Here is a 23,758-nt window from a genome sequence, read left to right as displayed (position 1 = left end):
AGTTAGATTATGTTAATCCTCTTGCTGCTGGACTGTCCTCAAGAGAAGCAGAACAGAGCTTGTGTGTGGATGCCCCGGACACAGGGCAGCTGTTGTCCGCCTGCTCCTGTTTTAGGCAAGTCTTTGCTTCTGTTTGAGGTTTGCTTCCTAATGTAGATAATGACTTTAACCACGAAGACCTTGGTGATTGCTTGCTCTTCTAGGTTGAAGAGCACCCTTTCTGTTTTGCTACAAGAGGTTAGTTGTAGAAACAGCCGCCTTTGGCAGAATTCACTCCTTGAAGGCCTGACCACCTTGATCCTCCATGTTTCCAAAGGAATCCCAGTGACTCAAGGAGCAAGAAGGAAAATAAGGCTGGTTTTAGCATGACTTATCCTAAAGAGAGGGGGTGGGGCACAGTCTCTCGCTGTACAGAGCATGTCTGTCTGCTGGTATCAGCATTTGGGTAGTTTCTGTTAGTCTTTGGTCCCATTGGACAAGTCTAGAAGATGTGGCCAACACCGTCTCCTGCCTGCACTTGCTATTCTGCCCTCATCACTAGAGCTGCTGCTCCCTGCATCTACTGCTCTCAGCATGGTCTCCTGCAATAGAGCACTCCGGTGAAATAGCGAGCTCTGTTTTGACTGCCATGTGCTGTTTTCAGCTTTGTTGTAGACTCTACCACATCTTGCGGCCAAGACTTACTGGCTAGTGGACAGTCGAGGTGTGAGGAGGTCAGAGGGGTCTTCCTCTAAGCAAGGAGGTGCCGTTCTGGCCTCAAGACCAAGTTAGAAAGAACTAAAGGAGTGTATTGGGAAAAGCAGACTACTCCTGAGAGATCCCACACAATAGTTATTTTGTGAGCTTTTTTTTAAGGATAAAATGACTGTTTAAACTGGGCTCTCTGAGCCATGAACTCCTGTGGGCCACCAAGAAGTGTCTACACAAGCAGTGACTCGGGAGGGCTGCTGGTGTTTGAGGAATTCAGGTTCAGTTTGCGAAGGACGTCAAACACCGCTTCGAGCTTCAACCGTTGGGTCGCGAGGAGTTCGGCAGCTGGGTCCCGTGGCAGCAGGCAGGTGTCTGTCAGCAGCACAGGGCAAGGCTGGGCTGTGACGGCTCCTCCTTGCCCCGTTTGCTCTCTGTAGGCCCTGCTCAAAGTTCAAGAAGCAGTTTAGCAATAAGGTAAACATTGAAGCCAGACAGCGTCTTGGTGTCGGATTAGGCTGTCCAAAGTTAAGATTCAGTATACATAATTAAGACACTTCCTTTCTAGGGATGTCATAGTTTCTCTAGTTGGGATCCTGTGCCTAAAATAACTGCAAATGGCTTGGAACAGAGTCCAAAAAGTGTTGCAAGTAAAGCCTGCCTACTGCAGATGTTTATAGGCAAAACCTACAACACTGGGCTCCCTTCCCTGGGCTTTTCGCTAACCAGCAGTCTGTCTGTAAGACTTGCTGGATTCACTTCAGTTCTCACTTCCTCCTGGCTTCTGGAGGAGCATTACACTTCAGTGTAGCCTTTCAGGAGATTCAGCGCTGGTCTGACGCTCACAACTTAGCTGCTTTCTGAATGCTGTCAGTAGTAGTTGATTTGGGGAAGTTTGGAGTGAAATTCAGGCATCTTCCACTCCTGCTAGGTCTCCTTTTTGGCACTGGGGTGTGTGTGGTTGTGGTAGGAACAATGAAGCACATCGACTTTTGCCTCTTCTGAGCAATCCGAATCCAACCATGGGTACACCTTAGTAATAGGGAAATCTTTTCCTGCCAGTTGTAAGGCAGTAGAGTTGCTTCTGCGCTGGGGAGGTTGCTAGAAAAATTCAAAGGACCAGCAGGAAACCACATATCGGTAAGATCCTAGTTGTCCAGCTGTCTGGGAAGTTGGTGGAAAGAGTCTCATTGGAGCTGTTGTAGCACACAGTAGTTTAAAGGAAAGCTCTAGCTCTTTGGACAGAGCCTTCTGAGAGGTGGAGAGCACGTTCAACGCCCATCTGTCTCGCTGAATGCATAATGCTCCGTGAAGCTCACTGGGACCAGAGGACTGTGGCAGCCAGCCTTGTAGGCTACTGTTTAAACGCAGCCTCGGTGGGACAGAGCAGGCCTGCAGCAAGGTGTGCAGAAGGCACCAGGAACATGCCGGCTGTTGAGGAAAGCATTGTGTGTGAGAGAGTAAGTCGCTTCTTCCTCTTAGGCTGGTTACCCAGCTGAGAAGTACGGGCCATCCGTACTAGTGCAAACTGCATCACTGCTTCTGCGCCTGTCACTCAGCATGAAAAGGTGGCTTGTCAAAGTAATAGTGTGTGTTTTGCTGGCTGCACTGCTGATCTTTCCCCTTCCTTTCCTTAGGCTGTGAGACTGGAAAGTACCTACCAGAACCGCACTAGATACATGGTGGTAGTGTCCACCAACGGCAGACAAGACACCGAAGAGAGCATTGTCCTAGGAATGGATTTCTCTTCCAATGACAGGTATTCACAGTGTCCAGGGGGGGAGGTCCTTGTGTTCACCCACGTGTCGAGTGAAGTGTAGAAACCACTGTCTGGTGTCCATGCTTTCTGGGGATAGGTTGCTTCAAATTTTCCAGCCTAACACCTTTCCTGAGATCCAGAATTCCCCTTTTATTTCTTGAAAGGAGGTGGCAAATGGGAAGGCAACAGTGCAGGTCAGCATTTCCTCCATTCCTCCCAGCCTCAGGCTTGCGTGAGGATGTTAAGTGCCCTTAAGTGTCTCTGAATGGTGAGGTCCCTAAGCCCTGCATCTGCACACCAGGGACAGGGACAACTCTAATGCAAAGAAAGAAGCAGCTGCGATTAGAGAAGCTGGACATCAGGGTTCAGGAGAGCAGCTAATAAAAAAGTGACTGTCAGGCAGCCCCTTGCCAAGGTCATGGCACAAAGGGCCTGATGGGAATGTCAGGGTTGCAGATCTTACACAATGTAGGCTCTCCCCAGACATCAGTATGTCATCAGGGTTTAGTGCTTTTGCTTCATTGATTTAAATTGCTGCTGACCTCTCCAAAAGGCTGCGGAATGTGGCAGGGAAGCAGCTTTTGCTGCTGGAGTGACTGTAAGCCAGGAGGCAGCACTCCCAGGAGCTTCATGGGCAGAAGCTTCAAGTTTAGAAAGGGACACTAAGCACTTTGGAGAGGGCATGGAGGCACATGGCTCTTTTAAAGGGTTGTAAGTCAGTCTTGGCCTATGCAGGGAAGGAAAAACCTGGAATTCAAACCATTTTGGAAGGTTTCATACACATGCTTAGTTCTAGCACAACTGCTACAGGAATGAGGCTTGCTACTGACCCTAGTGGGTAGAAATTACTTTCAGGTAGTTAGCAGGGTCACTAGAAAATCTTATTGAACTGTTTAGCTAAGAAATGGCCTTCCAAACAGCCTGCTGATCACAACAGCCACCATGCTTAATTTCAAGAGGCTTGATTTGGATGCTTATCTCAAGTGATGCCTGCTAAAAAGGGGGACCAGCTTGATGCTGCCACTGCCTCCTGGCTCCCTTCCTGTGCATGTGTGCACAGCTGTAGCTCAGAGATGCTCTTACGGTAGGGTAAGAATAACTTGTCCTTGCACAGGTTGCTGTGAGCTTGGAGCTTGCTATTGGCTGCGATATACCAGCACAGCCACCTTTGATAACTGAGAGCTCACTGGTATTCAGTCTCTAATAACATAGCAGGGTCATTTCAGCTTTCTGCTAGTTACTTAGGTTCTGGATGGTCAGTCTGATACACCCTCCCCTAACCCACTTGGTATTTATAACTCAATGTAGACTTGTTGCTATGGTCTCTGAAAAGCACTTGCTGAACAGTATCACTAAAAATACCCTGGCCACCTTGGGAAGCCTTTTAAAAACACATCTTTCCATGAGCTCATCTCATGTTGTCAACAGAAATAGCTGCGTGCCGCAATGTCTCCTTGTGCTGGGCACCAGTCGCTCCGAGGCCTGTGCATTTACAGGGCTTCGTGTCTGCTGACCCTCCGCAGCCTCGAGTCTCGCCCTCTTCCCCCACTTCTCATGAGCTGCCGAGACTGACGGGGGTGTTAGGGCTTGTGGAAATTTGAGAGCAGTTAGCGCAAAGTGTAAGAACAGGAGGCAGTTGAATCTGATTCTTCTTCAAGATGCTGCTTTGATTATGGACTGATTTTACAGCTTTATGAGATTCAGCTTTTTCATTTGACAACCTGGTGCAGGTTGTGTTGGAGTTCCCCCGCCCCTGCCTTTTTTCCATCGCTTGACTTCTGCTTTTAACTTGGCTTTTTGCTCAGCCTTACAGAAAGCAGGTGACTGTGAGGGCAGAGGGGTCAAAGCAGCTGAGAGAGGAGTGGAATTGCCAAAAGGCGTCTGTCTCGGCTGGCTGTTGTGTTCATCCTTGAGGTGTGGGAGGGAGAAGGGGCAGGAGTCAACAATGGGTGATAGGCTGTGATTGCTAACCTACCGTGCTGCCAGTCACCCTGCTGTTACACTAGACTGATCCCAGTTCCGAGCAGCTGCGGCTGAGGGACAAACAAGAAAACAATGCTATGGATTGCAAAATCAGAGCTAGAACCAAACTACTTGAGCCTGAGAGGGACTAATCTGTAAAGAAAGCCTTGAGCTTACTGAAGACTGTGAGCCCCCTCTGACCTTCCGCACAAAGCTTGCTGCTTCTGAATCTTGTTTGCTCTTCTCCTGGGTCTATGTTAACCCTTTAAGCTTGCTTGAAAGAGTACTGCTGTACCCTGTATCTGGTTAATGATCCTTGCCAGACACCTGTAGAGCAAAACTGGCTCTGTTTGTTCCTGAAGCAACATTGGGATTTTTCATTTTTTTCTAATGAGTGCAAACATCTGCAACCATTGCTGTGAAATTAGAGTAATAGCATGATGCTGTAGTAGATGGGCTGACCTTCTCTTTCTTACTACAGTAGCACTTGTACAATGGGCTTGGTGCTGCCGCTGTGGAGTGACACCTTGATCCACCTGGATGGGGATGGGTGAGTGTCTTTTGTATGTTCTAGGTCAATAGCAGAGGGTCTCCGTGTGTTAGCTTACAGCAGGGTATATGGAGAAGGATTCAAATGATTGCAGAGCCCTAACAGGTCCAGCAGACCTCCTGCAGTTGACCTGTATCGGGTTAGTAGGCTCAAAGGCCCTAAATCACAGTGGTTGCGGCAGGGAACACTAATAATTGACTTATCTGTGAATAAACATGCACTGAGACAGTGGCTCGTGTGTGTGTTTAAGCTGGAGTAAAGGAGCTTTTACTGGTGAGTGGGTGTGTAGTGAAAGCTCCTTAAAGGGATCCTATTATGTGTTCCTCCATCACGCTTGCAGCAGGCAGCGTTCGGCTGAACATAAAATAAGAATGATATTTCTCTGCCAAATAGACACCTGACTTGCAGACTGCTGTTTGTGCCAGTTACAAAGGCTGTCCAGTGCAGTGCGTGGAATGACTTTTCTTTCCTTGGTAGCTGCCCCAGGATCACTTTAGCTGGACTCTGTTGCTCCCAGCTGTGGCACTGAATTTGTGTTGCCAAGGTAAACAGCACAGCCCAGCACTGTCCCACTGTCTTAGTTTCGTTCCTGAACAGCAGCTGCTTTAAAAAGTTACCTTAGAGCTTTTAGCATGCTATTTTCATCTGTTCGCTAGCTGAACTCAGCAGTGTATGCATAGGGCTACTCCTTTGCTCTTCTAACGTGCTACAAACTATCAGTTATTAACTGAGAAGTTGTTTTGGGGACACATTTTTACTGTGCCTTTTTTCCTTTCTCCAGAGGGTTCAGCGTATCAACAGATAACAGGGTTCATATATTCAAGCCAGTGTCTGTACAGGCAATGTGGTAAGTACTTACTATGATCTGTCCCAGTGATCCTTTTTCCAAGGTGTTTTGGCTGCTTGAGCTTTGAAAAAGCAGGTGCTGCTTTGCATTATTGGTATCTTGAGACCTACTTGAGCAGCCAGAAGTCTCCTTCAGAGACAGGGAAGGAAGTTTGATACCAAAGAAAAAAAAAATGCAAGTGCTGGTATACAGCAGTGAGTTTATAATACTGCTGCAGCCACACCTTTGTCTCAGCTGGGGGCAGGAAGGAATAGAGTAATTTTCCTTGCAAAGGGCTGCTGCTTTGAATCTCTCCGAAGCAGAATTGCTTTGAGAATGTGTTTGAAATGCCCCCCCCCCTTTTTTTGTCATAAATAAGGAAATACATGCTGTGCATATTTTAGGAGTCTCTTTCTCCAGTGAGACATGTTCATTGTGATAGTGAGAAGGAAGGAGAAGCTGCCTGCATTTTTCTTTCCTTTTAGGGTGCCTCATGTAAGAATGTAGTGGCCATGAAAGTATTTCTGGCTCAAGCTTCTTTGCATTGCAGAAATACATTGCCTGTCAGGGTGTCATGCTACTGTGTCACCCCAGTGATTTTGACCTGGATCCTTCTGATCCCAGTCAAAGATTTAAAAGAAGCTAAAAATAGGAGAGGGGGATTTGTTTCGCAGCAGCAGCTGAAGAAACTTCTGATATCCCTCGTGCAGTGAGAGAGGGCAGACACCTAAACACCTCAGTAAAGTCAAGTTCTAAGCCCTTGGTTGTGCAGCTCTCCATGTCTCATTCCTGGGTGTCCCTGCCCTGCACATGAGGGAACTGATGGCGCGGTAGGAGCTGTCAGAGCACCCTGTCTTGGACAAGAACTCTGTGCATCTTATTTATGGCTTGGGTAGTTGTAGCAGTTTTTGGAGCCAGAGACACAGGTGCCTCTGCTCTCTGAATTGTGGGCACTTTTGCTGCTATCCAGGCTTGTCTTGGCATACTTCAGTTAAGACAGGCAAGCTCTTGCAGCATGTGGTTATCCACACCCTTGCAGGACAGCCTCCTGTTCGGTGCCAGGGGCTGTTGCATATAGCACTGGGGTTTGTACCAACTGATGGGACGTGGGCAGCATCCTGGATTTGCCTGCTGCTTTGTGCTTGATACCAGCCTGAGGAAGAAATTATAATCCTGCAAGTATTTTTCCCTTTCTAGGTCTGCTCTGCAGAGTTTACATAAGGCTTGTGAGGTGGCACGGAGCAACAATTACTACCCAGGGAGCCTCTTCCTCACGTGGGTCAGTTACTATGAGAGCCATATCAACTCTGACCAGTCGTCAGTCAACGAGTGGAACGCCATGCAAGATGTCCAGTCCCACCGGCCCGACTCGCCCGCCCTCTTCACAGATGTGTAAGTTGGTCTGGCTATGCTGAGCCAAAGTGTTTGGCTGTCAAGCACTGCAGTCTCCAAATGAGGAGACAGTTTCCATAAGAGATTACCCTTAATTAAGTATTAATGAGGAGAGGTTTCCTGTTCCAGGTAATAAGCAGACCCCTGGTTAGGTAAACACCAGCACTGGAAGTTTACACCTCCTGGGGCTCCCTTGCATCTCCTCTAGCCTCTGTTTTCAGTCTAGTTGTTTACCGTAGGCTTTAGGCTCGCAGATCTTTGCTTCTGCAAGGGAAGTCCAGTGTTACCAGTGAGAGAGAGGTGTGGTGTATTCTAGTACCTAGGCCTTCCTCTTTGCTGGTTTTGTTCTCTGGTTTCCAGGCCAGGTATCTCCTGAAAGGAGCAGGTTTCTCTGGACTTCGCTCTTACGCTGGCACGTGTCTGAGCACATGTTTAGAGTAACATAGTCTTTTTTTCCTTACTCAGTTCATTTTGCTGTAAAGTGTTTATGTATGGACTTCTGAGACTGTGAGCTCAGAAGCATCCTCATAGGCATCCATCTGATATGCCTAAGAATGGGGACAAAGAGCAATGCAGTTTTTCATCATTCTGAGGAGCTCTGCAAGTGTGGAACAGGACAGTGTATAGGTCCCGAGCTGTGTCCAGCTAAATGCTTGAATGTCTGGTGATACATGGTCCAAAACAGTGACTGAGGTAGATAGGTAGACAGTTTGGAAAGGCAAAATTTATGGGCTGTATCAACATTCAAGGTTTACAACCCCTGTAATTAGTAATTGCTGATGGTACTGATACCATATAACCTCAAAGGTAGTCTGTGTCCAGATGTGATGCCAAGCGTGAGGGCTTAGTTGCCTGGTTTGTAGTAGAAGAAATTACTTCACTGGCCCCAGCTGCTTTCCCAGTATAATAGTGCCATTGGTTGATTTATGTTCTCAGATACTTCCTGTTGTTGGAGTTCAGTGAGTGAATAATAATGCTAAGCAGTTGTTCAGCTGTGAACAACTCTTCACACTTGATTGTTTTTTAATGTACAAGGAGGGTGGCTGAAAAGTTTTGGCAGGCTGTCAGATTAATATTCTCTTGTAGCTTTTCATATATAAATTTTGTATAACCCACCCTTTCCCTGGTGGCAGCAATTGAATGATTTCCTGGGGACACCTAGACAGCATTCTCTTAATTGAGTCCTGAAATAATGCGTGAGGTTAAAAGGACCAGGAACTTTCATTATTTTTATTTGTGAACCACCAGTTGGATACTTGCAAAGCAGAGAAGTGTCTGTGCAGTCGCCATCCTGGCAGCCTTCCAGAGAAACGGAGAGATGTTACTGCTGGGTCCCTTCTAAAGATGATGGGTGAGACAGCTCTGTGCTGCTGCTCTGTTGCAACTTCCCCTGGTGTTAGTCAGGCTATTTTTGCAGCTGGTGATAAGGCCCCTGGCAGCAGAGGCTGGAGGAATGCGCAGAGGCTTAGCTGCCCTCTTCTCTCCATGTAAGGAGCTTTGGAGCTGTTACCTTTCCAAGAAAGGTAGGGGGAGGCTTAGATATTGCTCCAGAGAGTATAATGCAGCCTTCCCAATTTAAATTTTACCAAATACCAGAGGTTCTCTGGATGACTACAGTGGATTAGGAGCATTCAATTGGTCTCTTTCATGTGCAGCTGGGAATCTAAACTGGGCTTTATAGTCACCTGAATTCCCTCCAGCTGAGGACGTGCTTGGGGGAAGTAGTGTGAGTATCTGAGACTGCAGAGTATCCAGTCTATACAATACCTGTTTAAAAAGTGCCATGAGTCCAGTTTGTTTCCCCTCCCAGTGACTGTTGCTTTCTTCTGATAGCCCAACTGAGCGGGAACGCACCGAACGACTAATTAAGACCAAGTTAAGGGAGATCATGATGCAGAAAGATTTGGAGAACATCACATCAAAAGAGGTGAGTGGTGAGAGAGCAGCTCTGTACTTTATGCTGTGAAGAAAGGCCAGAACAAAAACTTCACGTGGCTTCCTTGTGTTCCTCCTCCCCACCCAGATACGCACCGAGCTGGAGATGCAGATGGTGTGTAACCTGCGGGAGTTCAAAGAGTTCATTGACAATGAAATGATAGTGATCCTTGGGCAGATGGACAGCCCCACACAGATATTTGATCATGTCTTTTTGGTAAGTCTAACAGTGAATTCAAGTGTAAACACACCTAACACTTCTCACTATGTCTTGGTTGACACAGGGGCCTCTGGAGGAACTTAAAGGAACTCTGAAGGAGAGATTGGCTGATCATGGGGTCATGTACTTTTAAGCAAGGCACAAGACACTAGTGCTATTGAACAAGAGCAGCGTGGCTTCTTGGCTGTACTAAACTTTGCAATACCAGTCAAGCTGTAGACTCTGTCACTAGAGGATGGAAGGGAAAAAGTCTTAATTCTAACTGCTTTTCAGGGCTGTTTCCCACTGATGTAAGACCAGTTTTGTAGCTTTAACTGTCCAGGGTACCCACATGGCAAGTTCTTGTATATGTGTGTTTGGGAAGGGCGTAACTACAGCAAAGAGGGAGGGGAGCTGTCGGGGAGAGCTGTGTAACATTCAGGTGGAATGACACTCTTGTAACATGGAAAGCTCTGAGTTCATGTGATCCAGGAGGAACAGAGGAGCTTAAAGAATCCTGGAGGTAAGTCACTTAAGGAAACATAAACATTTTACCTTTTAATGTTTCGCTTGCTTAGTTGCCTTTCATTGCTGCTGGGGCCTGTCTAATTACTGCACCTCCTTCTGGTGAGTCAGCGCTCTGCTGGATTTCCCAGCCCTGAAGCAGCGGACGCAGGTTTGGTTGGGCTGTCTAGCCTATGAGGTTGGCTCAACTTTAAACAAAGCCATTCCTCTTGGACCAGCTAGTCTTTCCAAATGGAGAGGGCCTCTCCCAGTTTCCTGAAGCTTAATGCCGTGGCTCAGAAGGGATGGTGTGTGTTAATGTGAGCGCTCCCAAGAAATTGTGGTGGGGTACAGCCAGGAAACTTAAAGTACCTACAATGTAATGGATCTTTTTTTTCTGCAGACTCTGTGTTCTCCAGAGAGAGAGACCTGTTACAGACTTACAGTGCTAGTGAAAAGCAGTACAGGCAGTTTGGTCCGCTGCAGGGCTTGGAGTCTTGGCTCTGAGTGCATTTAATGGGAACAAGACCTTTAAAACAAGGCTTACAGGCAGCACCAAGGAGAAGAGCTGTGGCTGATGTGTGTGGAATAGAAGTATTTGCAAAGCAGCTCTCTGTGGTGAGGAGCAGTGCTGCTGGGGCGGGGCACAAGCTTAATTCAGGAGCATGTATGCTGCAAGGCAAAGTCGTACAGTGAGGTCTCTGGAAGGCATGGAGCTATTTCCTTCCAGGTGGGGGCAAGAGCCCTGTGGGATCCCACTTAGGGAGTGCTAAAAAATAACTAAGGAGGAAATAAGAGACCTGATGATGTTGGTGATTGTGGGTCAAAGGACAGGAGAAAAGGCTTTCACCACTGCAGCATTGTTCTCCATACCTGTGGAAACTAGTGGTTCCCAGGCCTGAATTAAATTATTCTTCCTTGTCCAGAAAGAGATAACATGAAGCTAACTAACTCTGCGGGACTAGGGTAAATACAGCTGGGATCAAGATATGTTTGTTGGCAGACACTGAATAGCAAGAGCCCCCATAGTCCTCCTTCAGATCATGCACAGCTCTGGACTTTGCTGGGATTGACCTGATCTGTGGCTGAAGGCAATGGAGTCTGTTGAAATCTGGGCTACCATGGCATGTAACGTTTGCCCCTTTATTCTGCTTGAAATTCAGAGCCCCATCTGTGCTGAACCCTTGAATGGTGACCTCATTATGGTAATATCTCTTAGAAAGTAGTTCAGTTTGGGAAGAATCAGCTGCTTTTTGTTTGCTGTATTCCTGAAGTGTCAAGACAAGACAACAGACTTATCCCCAGTAGCTACAAGAATAGTAACGCAGCCCTTTCTTGTGCGTGTACATCTAGACGCAGGCTGTGAGTGCTCAGGACTTTTCTGCAAGCACTGTCATGGGCGCAAGCTCGTGCCTGTGAGTCAGAGTTCTTGGAGCTCCCCCATCTCGGACACGGGGTGCCTATGCACGCTTTCTGGGGCAAGCAGCAACCCATCCTCTGGGTGGACACTGCTGCTTCTGCGAGACTGGGAGGTTCTCGCTCTCAGGCTGATGGGGTTTGCAGGCAGGTGGTGGGTATGCTCCAAGGGCTGGCTCGCCCTGGCTATGCCTCTCCTGGCCCCGGGGCAATGTGGAAGCCCGTGCCATGGGAGCAGCCATGAGCAGTGCTGTTCTGCCGGTGATGGTAGTGCTGCCTGGGTCCCTCTTGCTTACTCCTTCATCTGAACCGTCTTTCTATTTAGGAGCTATCTTAGGCCAGGGAGGCAGATAGATTGTGCACCTTAATTTGTGAAGGAAGCCTTTGTCTGAATGGTTTTGTCCTCAGTCAGGGTTTATGTGTTTGAGCAGGAAGCGAGCAGCTTGGAGGCCCTGTGTGTGCTGCAGAGAAGCACCTAGCCAGGGTTAAATGTGTGTGTTTCTCTGCTTACACAGGCTTTGAACGTGGGGAAAAGAGGTGTAACCCAAGTGAGCTTACAGTGTTGCTGCCTTTGATGTGTGAGATGGGTGTTTCATGTATAAAGAGCACCTGGATGGTTTTTAAACACAGGCAGTCTCTCTTCTGTGGGGTAGAGCTGGCAGCAGCCTCCGGGGAAAGGGTGGAGTGGTCTCATCTTTGCTGAGGTTGTTTTGTCAGCGGTTTGCAGGAAGTGCCAGCATATGGTGCTGGGCTCCTGCTTTGCAGAGCTGCCTGTTGCTTCAGAATACATCTGGTTAATGGGATGAGATAAGGTGCTGAACATCAGCCCTGTTACCACTCTTTTGTGTACCCCTTTACTCAAAAGACCCCAGCTCTCCAACACTTGGGTGGCCAGCTTCCTCTTCCAGTTCACTGGTGACAATCCCTCCCTCCATCAGTTGTCTGGCCATGCCTTCCTTCTGACTGATGTGTCCCTTTGCATGTTTTCCTTGCAGGGCTCGGAATGGAACGCCTCCAATTTGGAAGACTTGCAGAACAGAGGGTAAGTAGCCTCAGGCCATCAGCTTAAAAGCGAGAGCCTGGCCTCAACACTTGTCTATGCAACAAACTCTGTTCCATACCTGCTGTGTAACCTGAGTCTTACTAAAGGGTTTGCAGATCTGAACAAGCTCTTACTTCCTCCAAACTCCACATCCCACAAACAGGCACCCTAAAGTAAAAGAATCTTCTTCCCTGACCTTGACTGACGTCCCCTTGGCGAACAAAGGAAGCCAGCAATCTCATAGCTATAAGTAGCAAAAAGCTACAATTACTTAACTGGATGCTGCGTAGTTGGCTCTGTGCCTTCTGCTCCAGCCCGTTGTTCTGGACTGAGGTCTCACGATTACAGAGGCCTTTCACGTCTGGACCTCCAGACTGCAGCAGGAAGGAAAATATTTAAAAGAGCATTTGTTGCTTTGAGTGGGGCCCAGTAGGAAATAAAGTCCTGTAGCTCTCGGGCTTTGCACTGATGGGTTCCTCTGTCTCCTGCCTTTTCTACCTTTCAGGCTTAAGCTTAGAGTGTCCTTTCTCTAGACCGGGTGGATCTAGCACCAAGATTTTGCAATTAAATGGTTATTAACGGGTTTGGCTTATTTGTGCCAATCCAGTGGAAAAAACTAAGCACTATGCTGAATTGAATTGATAGCATACTTCTGCACTTCAGAGAATCAGCCTGGCAAAATTGACTCCTCATTCAGCTCAGGATCTGCAGCAGTTTCCTTGGGTCAGACAGGTCCTACTTGACTGCCAGCGATCTCATACCTGCTAGGGAAAAGGGATGTCACTCCCTTGTGGTGCTCTTGTTCTGTCTGATATCCCAGCATGAGTGCAGTTTATAAGCATCTTATGAGTAACCCTCAGGGCTAAAAATACTGGATATAGTGTACATAAATACCATATGCTTTCTCTAGCAGTTTCCTTTCCAGAAAATCTAGGGATAAGAAATAAATCCTCCCCAGTGGCTCATTGTCTGTTACATCTCTTTGTAGTTATTTTATGCATTTGTTTAACTATGGTGTTGCTCACGAGCTTATGCGTTCAATTTTCCTGTGTTGTTGGTGCAGCAGGAGGAGAGATTCACAAATGGGCTTTAAGAAAGTGTCCAAACACTAATTGAACAGTCTGTGCAGAAGCTCCTGTATCACAAATGTTGCTAACACTTAGAATAGAGAGATGGTGGGCAAGCAGTCTAACCTGACATACCGTAGAGGAAGTTTCTGTCCAGTATGGACGGAAGCCCTTTTATCAGAGGCTAGGCTCTAAATTGCTCAGCAAAACCTTTTGTCTGTGTTAGCCGCTGCTTCCTTGCATTAAGTCCTGGTTTCCGAGGAGGTATGTTCAAGACTGCAACTTCAAATGCTTTTGAGTTTTGCCACTCGCAAAGCAAGGCAAGGCTGTTGTGTAGCAGCTGTGATATCTCTCTGAACTTGCTATGTTCTGCACACTCTGCATTTTTATCTGCTGTCTGTTTCTATGCAGGGTGCGATATATCTTGAATGTGACTCGAGAAATAGATAACTTCTTCCCTGGGCTCTTCGAGTACCATAATATTCGGGTATATGATGAAGAAGCAACAGATCTTCTGGCTTATTGGAATGACACCTACAAATTCATCTCCAAGGCAAAGTAAGTCTTTTCAGAACAGAACAAACACATTTAGAAGATGTATACTAAGCATTTTATATTTTCCTACTGATTTTCTTAACTACTTTTCCTCCTTGCCTACCTAGGATCAAAGCATTTTCATTTTATAGTTTCTGTCTAAGTGTTAGAGTTGCCTTCCACAAATTTTCGTTCTTGCAGGTGCTTGTACAAGGAGCAGGCAGGACTAGTGAGGGGTTTCTGCCCAGTTGCAGTCCAGGCAAACAGTGGAGGAGATCGTTCTCGTACTAGAGAACTGACAGTTTGCCTGCTGTTTAGGAAATGGAATGGATCTGCAGAGGTGCTGGTGGGAGGAAAGGGCAGTAACAAATCAAGCACGGTTTAACAAAAATAAGAAGCAAAACCTTACAAGCCAAACACAAACATAAGCTGTACCCTGCATTGTGAGGTTGTACGATGAAGCCCACAGTCTGGAAGTGATTTCTTGTAGTGTAATGCTCCCGAGTAAACTCTTCCCTTTAACAGGAGTAAATGCCTGTGTAGGTCTCTGAGCTGTCAGTTACAGTGAGTAATCTGATAGCGGATGCTGAAAGTAGGGCCTTTTTACTGCACAGAACTGCATCCCAGTTATATGAGCTTTCTCCAGTTAATTCAGCAGCCTTCTTACAGGAAAGCTGGTCAGCAGATTGGCATATGTTGCCTTTAAAGTATTATTTCCATTATAGAAGTCTGTCATCTCTTAACCATAGCTGGTGCTTGCAAGTTCTCATAGCCTTTAAAAGCTGATTTGTTTGAGTATGGCTCAAGACTTATTTTATTTAAGAAGGTTTCTTTAAAAGACATCATTGTGTTTCCTTAAGTAGTGATTTTGAATTGTTGTCATCTTCAGAAGTATTCTCCTGAGCAGAATATTTTCCATTGGGCTTTAAACGATTGGGCCTCAGTACTGTGTATGAGGTGATGTAAGTTAATAATCTTCCAAATTGGGGCAATTACTGTACCCCTTTTTTTGCCCTGTTTGCTTGGGTTTTTCTTACCACCAAAAGCATTGCAATGTTTTGACTAATTTGATTTGCAAAGTTAAGAAAGTCTTAGAGCAGTCTAAAGGCTGCTATAGCCCAGTATACCCCAAACAGTACAGACATCTCTGAGTGAGTGTGGATACAGGTACAGGCTCAGACAGCTGTGAGCAGCTGAGGTCTGAGCTTGTCATGGCACACAACTGTGTGTGCTCTGTGGCCTCCTGGTTTGTCCTGTGGGAACTTCACACAGCTGTCAATCCAGAAAACCTAGCACTTAAAGGAGAAAATTAAAGGTGCCAAACCCAAGTTCTCTCAGCCTGCTCTGTGCCAGTGCTGCCCAGCACATGGAGTTCACAGAGAAGGGCCGTAGCCTTCCTCCGTGACAAATGTTTTTTAATTCCTTGGAGCAGAGTGCTGGCTGCCCTTTCAGGCTCTATACCAGCCTCACCAGGCAGAGTAGCTGCTCATTGCACTCAAAGGCACTGTTTGCCTTGAAAAACGAATTAAAGCTGAAGGATCTTCCAGGGTGCTGCACTGCAGCCGTCATTTGAGGTCTCTGCCTCCAGCCATGGGGAGGTCATCTTTTCCACCTGCTTGCATTTGGACAGGTACCAAGCTGAAGGACGGTTATAAACAGAGCGGGGGCGGCGGGTGAGCTTTCTACCTATAGACAGTCCTAAGAAATGGTGGTGTCAAGAAAAATCTGCCAGGTTGGTCCATGGGGCTTTTGGCTGGATTTGCACCTACTGGTGTCTCGAGAGATACGGATGGAGGCTAGGGGGGGTTTCAAACACCTGACTAAAGCAATGTTGGTCTTGTTCAGCCAATGGCCAAACCCAATAATACGCTGACAAAAGTTCGCAGTTGAAGAACACCTCTGTGCTAGGGGCTGCCCTGAACTGCTCAGTTTCTTCCAGGGATGTGTTTCTAAACTGTGACGCCATGTTTGTGTGATAGATGCCCTTTTTATTTGGAATACTGCTTGATACCAGTAGGCTATTTGAGCTGAGTTCAAGGATGCCATATTAGTCTTTAGCAGTCTTCATAAATCTCTGCAAACAACCGATGTTTGTCCACTTTGCGATTAAAAGCTTCAGAAGAGCCGTTGTAACAAAATCTGTTAAGAATATTAAGACCTTGTTCTTCTCTTTCTTTGTGTGTCTTGCTCCAGTTTGTAAATTGGATTATCACATCACATCCCAGACTTCAGCTCTGGCCACAGTGTTGAAAATGAGTTTGATAATGCTCTGGTAAAGAAGTTGCTATTTTCTTAAGCTTCTCAGCGGCAGTGTTTTCTATTTAATAATCCTCTTTCGTCTTTCTCCTGTTTCAGAAAAAATGGTTCTAAGTGCCTGGTGCACTGCAAGATGGGAGTGAGCCGCTCAGCGTCCACAGTGATCGCCTACGCCATGAAGGAGTATGGCTGGAACCTGGACAGGGCTTACGACTACGTGAAGGAACGGCGCACCGTCACCAAGCCCAACCCCAGCTTTATGCGGCAGCTGGAGGAATATCAAGGGATCCTGCTGGCCAGGTGAGCGGAAGGTATATGTTAAGGCATAACACTTAAATGATTCACTCCATTATTTGAATTAGAACTTCCACCACTGCATTACGTAAGCTCGTGATTGTCTTGGGAGAGATAGCACTCTGTTTTCATGGGTTATCTCAGCTGAGCTTGGGAAAGTGGGTGTAATAAAGAGCTTTTAGGAGGCTGTTTGGCTTCCGGGATGGCTGTTTTTTGGAGAGTAGCATCCCATGAACTGCCATCCGAATGCAGCGTTCAGAGCTGTGCAGACTCCAGCAGAGATAAATGATGTCCCTATTGTTGTAACATCACTTGGCAGGGAACTCGCTTTGTCTCCATCGCAGCCTTACAGTTCCCTGTAAGTTGAACATGCCCCGCCTCAGCAGCTGGTCTGGTTTTATTTAGATCCCTTCGGTAAGTGCTGGTGTTAGGGGAGGGGACAGGGTGTTCTGTGCATTGCAACAGCGGTGTTTATTCCTGCATGGAGTCCTGAGGCTGGTCTGGAGCTGGGCCTGGGTATGGGCAAGTGTGTTGTAATCCCAAGCCTATCACCTGATTAGCAAAAAGACATAAATATTGCATGTTTCTGAGAAATCCACTTGTAAGCTGTGTTAAGCAATGTCTTCACGTGATCAGCTGGAAGGAGGTAGTGATACTTTGTGTTTCACCAGATTACGGTATTTTGTTTAGGATTCTGGTGTGCTTTGCCAGGGAGCAGGTCTGAAGCAAGCACAATTACCCAAGCTGAGCCTCCTGCCACAGGAGGAAGCTCTTAGCATGTTTTGACCAAAGTAATTATTTCGTAGCTTCTTAGTGCCGTTGAAAGGTGCCTGCCTTATGCTGTTCTTTACAGCAATTCAGGTACTCACGTGCTCTCTTTAAGGCACACTTCTCACCTCTGTCCTCTGCTTGGTTTTGTCCCTTTGGGTCTGTCCTTCCACTTGTGAAGACCTCCCTTCCCTTTTTCTGTGCTAATGGCTTATCGTTCCTCCTTTGCTCTCCACCTGCTCCCAGCAGTCTGGCTATCTCTGCTGCTGGACCAGGTCTGAATTCCTGATTTTTACACCAAATCCCTGATATAAACTCCTTTTGTCACTGATCCTCTCTGCACAGATTAGCACCCTGAGGGCTTCTCCAGCTTATTCCCTGATCACACACAGGATCTTTGTTCTCCACCTCTTCCCATGCCTGCTTTGCTCTCCCCGTGCTCCCCAAATGTTGACTGCCATAATGACCCTCTTTCTCTCTGAAGAAACCGCAAGTAGTATCGAGTCTCAGGATAGGTCACAGTGGCATAGATAGTTTAAGACATTGTGCTCTTCTGGACTGAAATCCTTTGAGACAGACACCACACCTGCCTTTGGTGCCTCGTGTAACACCAAATGTGCTGCTGGCACCGGTTAATAAAGGTCAGTGCTTAACTCTGAGCTAGAGGTGACCTGACCAGTGTGGTGTGCTATGTAGCATTGGGCAGACTGGGAAATTAGATCTCACTGAGGTAGACTGGATGGAGGAAAAGCAGCTTTTCAGATGGGTGTCCTTTGCAACAAGTTGGTGAACACCTGTGAGGAACCCTGGGCTGGTAGCAGCTGGTACATCACATCTTCAAGCCCTCAGCCCTGCAGTTGGTTTAGGTAATCTGTCAGCCTGGTAATTGATGGCACACCTACAAAGCCACCCTGTACAAACATTTTGGTTAAGGATATTTTTTTTTCTCCTGTCTTCCAGTAATTTATTTTTCAGGAGGTAAATCTTTCTTGCTGCCATCATTTATATGGTGTTTGGCTCCCCTCCCACTTAAGCACACCACTGCTCCTGACCTACTCTGCAAGTCCCCATACAATGGCACGAACAGGATTACTCGTGAGGCTTTAAAAAATGCAAGAGCAGTGCATTACATCTGTGTGTGTAGGACTAAAAAGCCTGCAGTAAGCGAAGCTTCACTGAAGCAAGGAATGGCCTCGCGGTGCTGCAGAAATGGTGCCTCTTTATGTGGTTCCTTTCTCAGCTCCAAACTGCTTTTTCTTCTCCTTCTCTGTGTTACTTAGCTTTGCCCTCTGGCTGCCTTGTTTATTGCTGCGGTATTCCAGGACAGGTAAAAAAAACAAAAACAAAAAACCAACAGATTCACACTCATGTGACCGCTCCGATTTCAGAGGGAAGGTATGTGAGGGCAGCCATGTGTTCGCACTATCTAGTTACGGTTTTGTGTTGGGGTTATAGCAACTGGGATATGTTTTCCAACCGTAGAATGAAAACCCCCTGCCTGCTTTTAGTCACAACAAGAAGTGTGTTTTGCTCTTTGGAACTGTCGTACTTCCTGGGGTTAGTTAAACTGTCCCATCCCTCTAGTGATAGACACAGAAAGGCTGAGCCAGCCCTGTTTCTTTTGTTAGTTATGGATGAGTTACAGGAAAACAGTGTTTGGGATCCCCTGTGCCTTGTGCAACTTGTGAATCACAGCAGTAGTTTTATACCAGAGCCTGGAGAGCTGGCTGCAGCGTGGTGGGAGGTGTGGGGGGCTCCTGGTCCAAGGCTGCTGTGGACACAAGCCCTGGTGCTACCCCCAGACCTTGTGCTATGCCTGGCACACCGAACGCCTGGGCTGCCGTGGGCTGTTCTCCCTGGTGCCAGGAAGGTCAAGAGGTGGCTGTGGGCTCCTGTTCTCTGACCCTGCTTTTAGCACCTCTTGCAGGTTGCAAGACTGGAGGAGGTGTGAGATTAAAAGTGAACACAATACGCCTCTCCCAGCGGTTGTTGACATCTGTTTTGATTCTCAGATCAAGGCTGTGCTAGGCAAGTTTGGTTTGTTCATGTGTGAGGGTAATTTTGACTTTGAAGATCGGATGCGCAGCAGAGTGCTGGATTTGAGCGCTGAAGCTCCAGGGTGGGAAGTGCCCTCAGAAAACATCAACAACTTCTCCCCAGGTTACATGAGCAGAGATGTGGGAAATATTTGGCATCCCATGCAGAGCCTCAGCCACAACGTGCTTCACGGACAAGCCTGGTTCTGCTGCCAGTGTCAAACTTTGCTCCAAAACTCATTAGAGACAGAGCATGTGCACCCCAGAGCAATGCCTTTGGCCTCTAGTCTTGACCCTCCTGTCCTCTGAAAGGACCTGATTCTTCCCTGTGTCATACGTGAAGGGTGTAGCTGATTATGGGGTTAAAAAGCTAAATCTGCAATGGATTATTTTCCTTAGCTGTTGAGCACCCACAGCTAAACTGGTGCATTGTAATTAGTTCAATAGCATCTGTTAACTAACTTACTGCAACCAATGGTTGTGTCTGGGAGCACCTGCTCGCGCTAGCAAGGGACTGGAAAGGTTTTGCAAGGTCTCCTGCAGATCCAAGGACCTTTTTGTGGTATCTGCTCTCCTCCTAGGGGCAAATGGTGGAAGCACAGCCCTGTGGCCATGGTCACTCAGCAAAGCTCTTGCAGACATGGCTACCTGGTGTGGTTTCCCTGGGAGAAGTTGCCTCCTTTGCTCTCTGTAAGCCCAGGTTTTTTGGCAGGTGGAGATAAGGAAGGTGGTGCAATGCCGCTGGCAGTTGCTTGGCCTTGTGACTGCTCAGACCTTCCTAAAGGGGCTTTCCAAGAGCTGGAGAACTCTTGAGCTTCCTTCCCATGAAAGGCAGGTGGTGGTTTGGGCTGCTTGTTAACTGTTGAGGACGTCTTCTGTGTTTTACATGCACCCACATCCACTCACCCCATCCTACCCCCTTGGTTACCAGAACCCAGTTATTGATCACTGAAGCTATTCAAAGAAGGAGCCACAAGGGAAATTGGACTTCATTCAGTGTCCACCATCCACTTACGTCCAGGACTAGGGACCCTGTCTCTTCTGGTCATTGTTCACCTGCTAGCAAATGGAAAAGTGATTGCTGGCTGAGAAAGGACCAAATTCTGTAGTCAATTAAACATTGCATTTATTGAGTAGACTGATAAAATACTGCTGGGAAATACGTGTGTGTGGAGCAGAATGGTGCCGTGGGATTTAGCTACTGGAAAGTGGCTTGTTACTGGATCAACTTCTCCAGCAGCAGGTTTGGCCCTGAACTGTTTAGGTGAAGCTGCAGTTGTGGTAAATGACTCCAGTATTTGGCAAGGTTTTTCACGTAGGTTGCATCCTCTTACAACAAGGTGGGTCTGGCTCTGGTATGTGAAAACACTACTCAATGTTTTCATTTGCTTTTCCCCACAGCAAACAGCGGCATAATAAACTGTGGCGCTCACACTCAGACAGTGACCTCTCGGACCATCACGAGCCCATCTGCAAGTCTGGGCTGGAGCTGAACAAAAAGGAGATCACCACCTCGGCCGACCAGATCTCAGAGGCGAAGACCAACGACAATCAGCAGCCGATGTCTCCCATCTACTCAACCGAGCTAGACAGGGAGCAGCAGCTCCCAGAGGATGCAAACATGATCGAGGAGATGTGTGTGAAGGAGAGAAGGATCCGCTTAGAGTTTACATGTCGAGACTTCCATGCTGAGCAGATGGAGGACAAGCTGAACCTGAACAATATCAATGGCTGTACGGCAGGATGTTGTGTAGACTCTGTCCGTCCTGATAACTGCCATGCTTCTGAGGCCTTAATGCAACTCCAGCACCCCTTGGAAATAACTGAGTTTCCTGATTTGACAGTGGATGATCTAGAAAAAGATGCCCTTAAGCCCGATATGAACGTGCACTTGGTTCCCATGGAAGAATTCACTTCGTGCTTAAAAGACTTTCCCCAATCCCCAAACCAAAATTCCCCGAATCTCCAACAGAATCCCCAGCCTGAAGTGACAGACCTCAGTACAGACAGGATTGATTTCTTCAGCGCTTTGGAGAAATTTGTGGAGCTTTCGCAGGAGAGCCGGTCACGCACCTGCTCCCATTCCAGGACGGAGGAGCAAGGGAGTGGAAGGAACGGGGTCTCCAGGATGCCCGTGCTGGAAGTGCCGCCTGCTGCGGACGGCGGTGCAGATGCTCGAAGGAACAGCTCTGGAAACTCTCCTCAGGCATCGGATGACTCTTCCACAGATGAAGAACAACAAAAGGTTAAAATAACTTGCTCGGTTTTTTAGGAACTGCTGCTTGAACCTATCTGTAGTTCTCTTGCTGTGAGGTTGCTGTGGACAGGGCATTTTCTAGTCCTGGCTTTCACTGAACAGGGTAGCCGTTTGGGGAGGGATTGCTAGGTGCTTCCCCTTTTCTTCACTTTTAGATACTTGCCCTTTTCTGCACTTTTTCCTTAAACATCTGCTTGCTGGCAATGGCAGGGCACTGGCTGAGTCGACCTTGACCTGACCTGCTGTGCTGTTCTCATGAGAAACTTACTTTTGAGTTTTCCATCAGGAGAGCAGATAGGTGGGACTTGACCCACTAAGGCAGCTGAACCCTGAACAGCCGAGGCCAGCCAGCATCTGGAACCTGCACGGATATTTATCTGACTTGAGAAATCCACCAAAGAATGGGACAAAACTGGCACCTTTCCCTGGTTGGGAAGCACCAGCATTGGGATAGTAAATCAAGGCAGATGTAGAGCTTCCACTGCTGGAGGAGTAGAACGAGCCTGTCCAGGCCTGGGGTGATGGGATCAGGCATGTCATGGCTCACTTCTCTCCTGGGTAGAGAGATGTTCCAGCCAAAATTTAGTAACTCTGAGTTGAAGTACCTTTCTCTTACAATTGCTTTCCACCCTCCAGGGCTCTCACAGGGATTGATGATGTCTGGGGCCATCGTTTTCTGGGAGCCTCTCTTATTTAAATTCCACGCTGCATTGTTTGAATCTTTTCCATCTCCATGTGAGGCAATAAGGCTTTTCCAAATATAATAGGCCAATGCTCTCTCCAGTGATTTGGCAGAAGGAGCGTCTGCGTGGATGGGGGAGCCTCTCTGGCCATTTTCCTCTGGGAAACCAGAGCATTTCAGTGCTTGGTCATTCTTTATGCTGTACTTCTGTTCGCTCCCATACGTGAGCAGAATCTTTCACGTTTTCAGTTCCAAACTGCAGTTTTAGCAGCATTAGGATTTTTTTTTGTAAACTGGAGTTTTCTTTATTTTTTTTAAAAAACAAAAAAAAGGCTAAATTTCCCTTGGAATTCGTGGCAATTAAACAAAAGTTCTTAAATCTCAGTCTAGGTGAAAATCCAGCCTGGAATATGTTAAATGCAGTCCCAGAGACAATAATGCTTCTACATTAAGAGATCACAGCACTTGTAATCTATACCCACGCACTGGCACATGCGCTTTTTGTTCCTTTGGGGACATGCACTCCTATTTCCTTTAAGGTGCTGTCATTTGCTCTGTGTCAGCACAGCTGATCCACTTTGTAATTCTCCTGTTTCTGTGTTGCAGGAGGTCCCTGAGCTGCCCAGCGCAGGCCATCTCACGAGATCCCACTCAGAAAATGCCATTTCTGTGAAGGAAATTATCACAGAGATTGAGTCAATCAACCAGGGAGCGGGACCTGCCCAGCAGAAGGAGGCTTCAGCCAGCCTCACCCAGACACCAAAGAGGAACACGGTGCATGACCTGCCAGTGGAGGCGATTTGGGCATCGGAAAGGGTGGAACAGAGCGAAGGAGCCTGTGCTGGACACCAGGAAAAGGAGAAGGACCCTCTGCAAGCTGAGCAAGAAGCTGCCCCCTCTCTGCAGCCGTCTTCTGGTAAATCAGACCTGGAGGAAAGCAGCCCTGGGGGGGAGCAGCAAGAGCCTCGTGGCTCTGTCAACCCTGAGCCCAAGTGGTGCCCTGGCTCTGTCCGGCGAGCCACCCTGGAGTTCGAGGAGCGTTTGAGACAGGAGCAAGAGCACCAGCACACGTCCCCAGTCTGCATCTTACCGACCCGCAAGAACTCCAGGAACGACTCGCCTGCTGCCGAGCTCCTGCCACGAGGGAAGAGCGAGGAGCCGCCCCTGGAGCTGGCTCCGGAGGGCGATAAGGTGCGGGGTGCAGGCGCTGAGGAGCTGCTGCTGCCTCCCGGGGCAGAGCTGCCTGCAGGCGGACGCCTGCCTGCGCCCCTCGCCTCCTCTGCACAGGAGTGCCTACCTGCAGAGCCCAGCCCGGGGCAGGAGGGAACAGCACAAGAGTGCAGGACAGTGGTCTCATTTGATGGGACGGAGGAGCCATCCTTGCCCTCCCTTCTCCCAAAGAGAATTGAAGTCATCGAATACACTCCCACAGTCAAGTCTGCAGAGCGCCTCGACGCAAGCTGTGAGCAGGGCGGGCTGGCCACAGATATCCCGTCTTTAGATGAAAACTTGAACTCTTCGTTGTGCTCGGAGAAGGCACCAGCCTGTCTCAGAGCTCTGACGCTGGTAAATCTCTCACTGCCGGAGCATGC

General features: G+C 47.8%; 1 protein-coding gene across 1 annotated transcript in view; it reads left to right on the top strand.

Moving 5' to 3' along the window:
• The window catches only part of LOC104077792 (protein phosphatase Slingshot homolog 2-like), a gene marked incomplete at its 5' end in the record, with an annotated part of 32,558 nt that overhangs the window by 7,699 nt on the left and 1,101 nt on the right, over nt 1-23,758 (top strand). Inside the window, 11 exon segments of the mRNA XM_009579160.1 lie at nt 2,325-2,446; nt 4,890-4,958; nt 5,740-5,805; nt 6,982-7,176; nt 9,010-9,103; nt 9,200-9,328; nt 12,226-12,272; nt 13,751-13,897; nt 16,229-16,429; nt 20,629-21,472; nt 22,773-23,728. Of these exon segments, the coding sequence (XP_009577455.1) occupies nt 2,325-2,446; nt 4,890-4,958; nt 5,740-5,805; nt 6,982-7,176; nt 9,010-9,103; nt 9,200-9,328; nt 12,226-12,272; nt 13,751-13,897; nt 16,229-16,429; nt 20,629-21,472; nt 22,773-23,728 (2,870 nt within the window).

Source organism: Fulmarus glacialis, unplaced genomic scaffold (assembly GCF_000690835.1).
Source record: "Fulmarus glacialis isolate BGI_N327 unplaced genomic scaffold, ASM69083v1 scaffold5466, whole genome shotgun sequence".
NCBI lineage: Eukaryota > Metazoa > Chordata > Aves > Procellariiformes > Procellariidae > Fulmarus > Fulmarus glacialis.
This window is presented reverse-complemented; position numbering and strand designations above follow the sequence as displayed.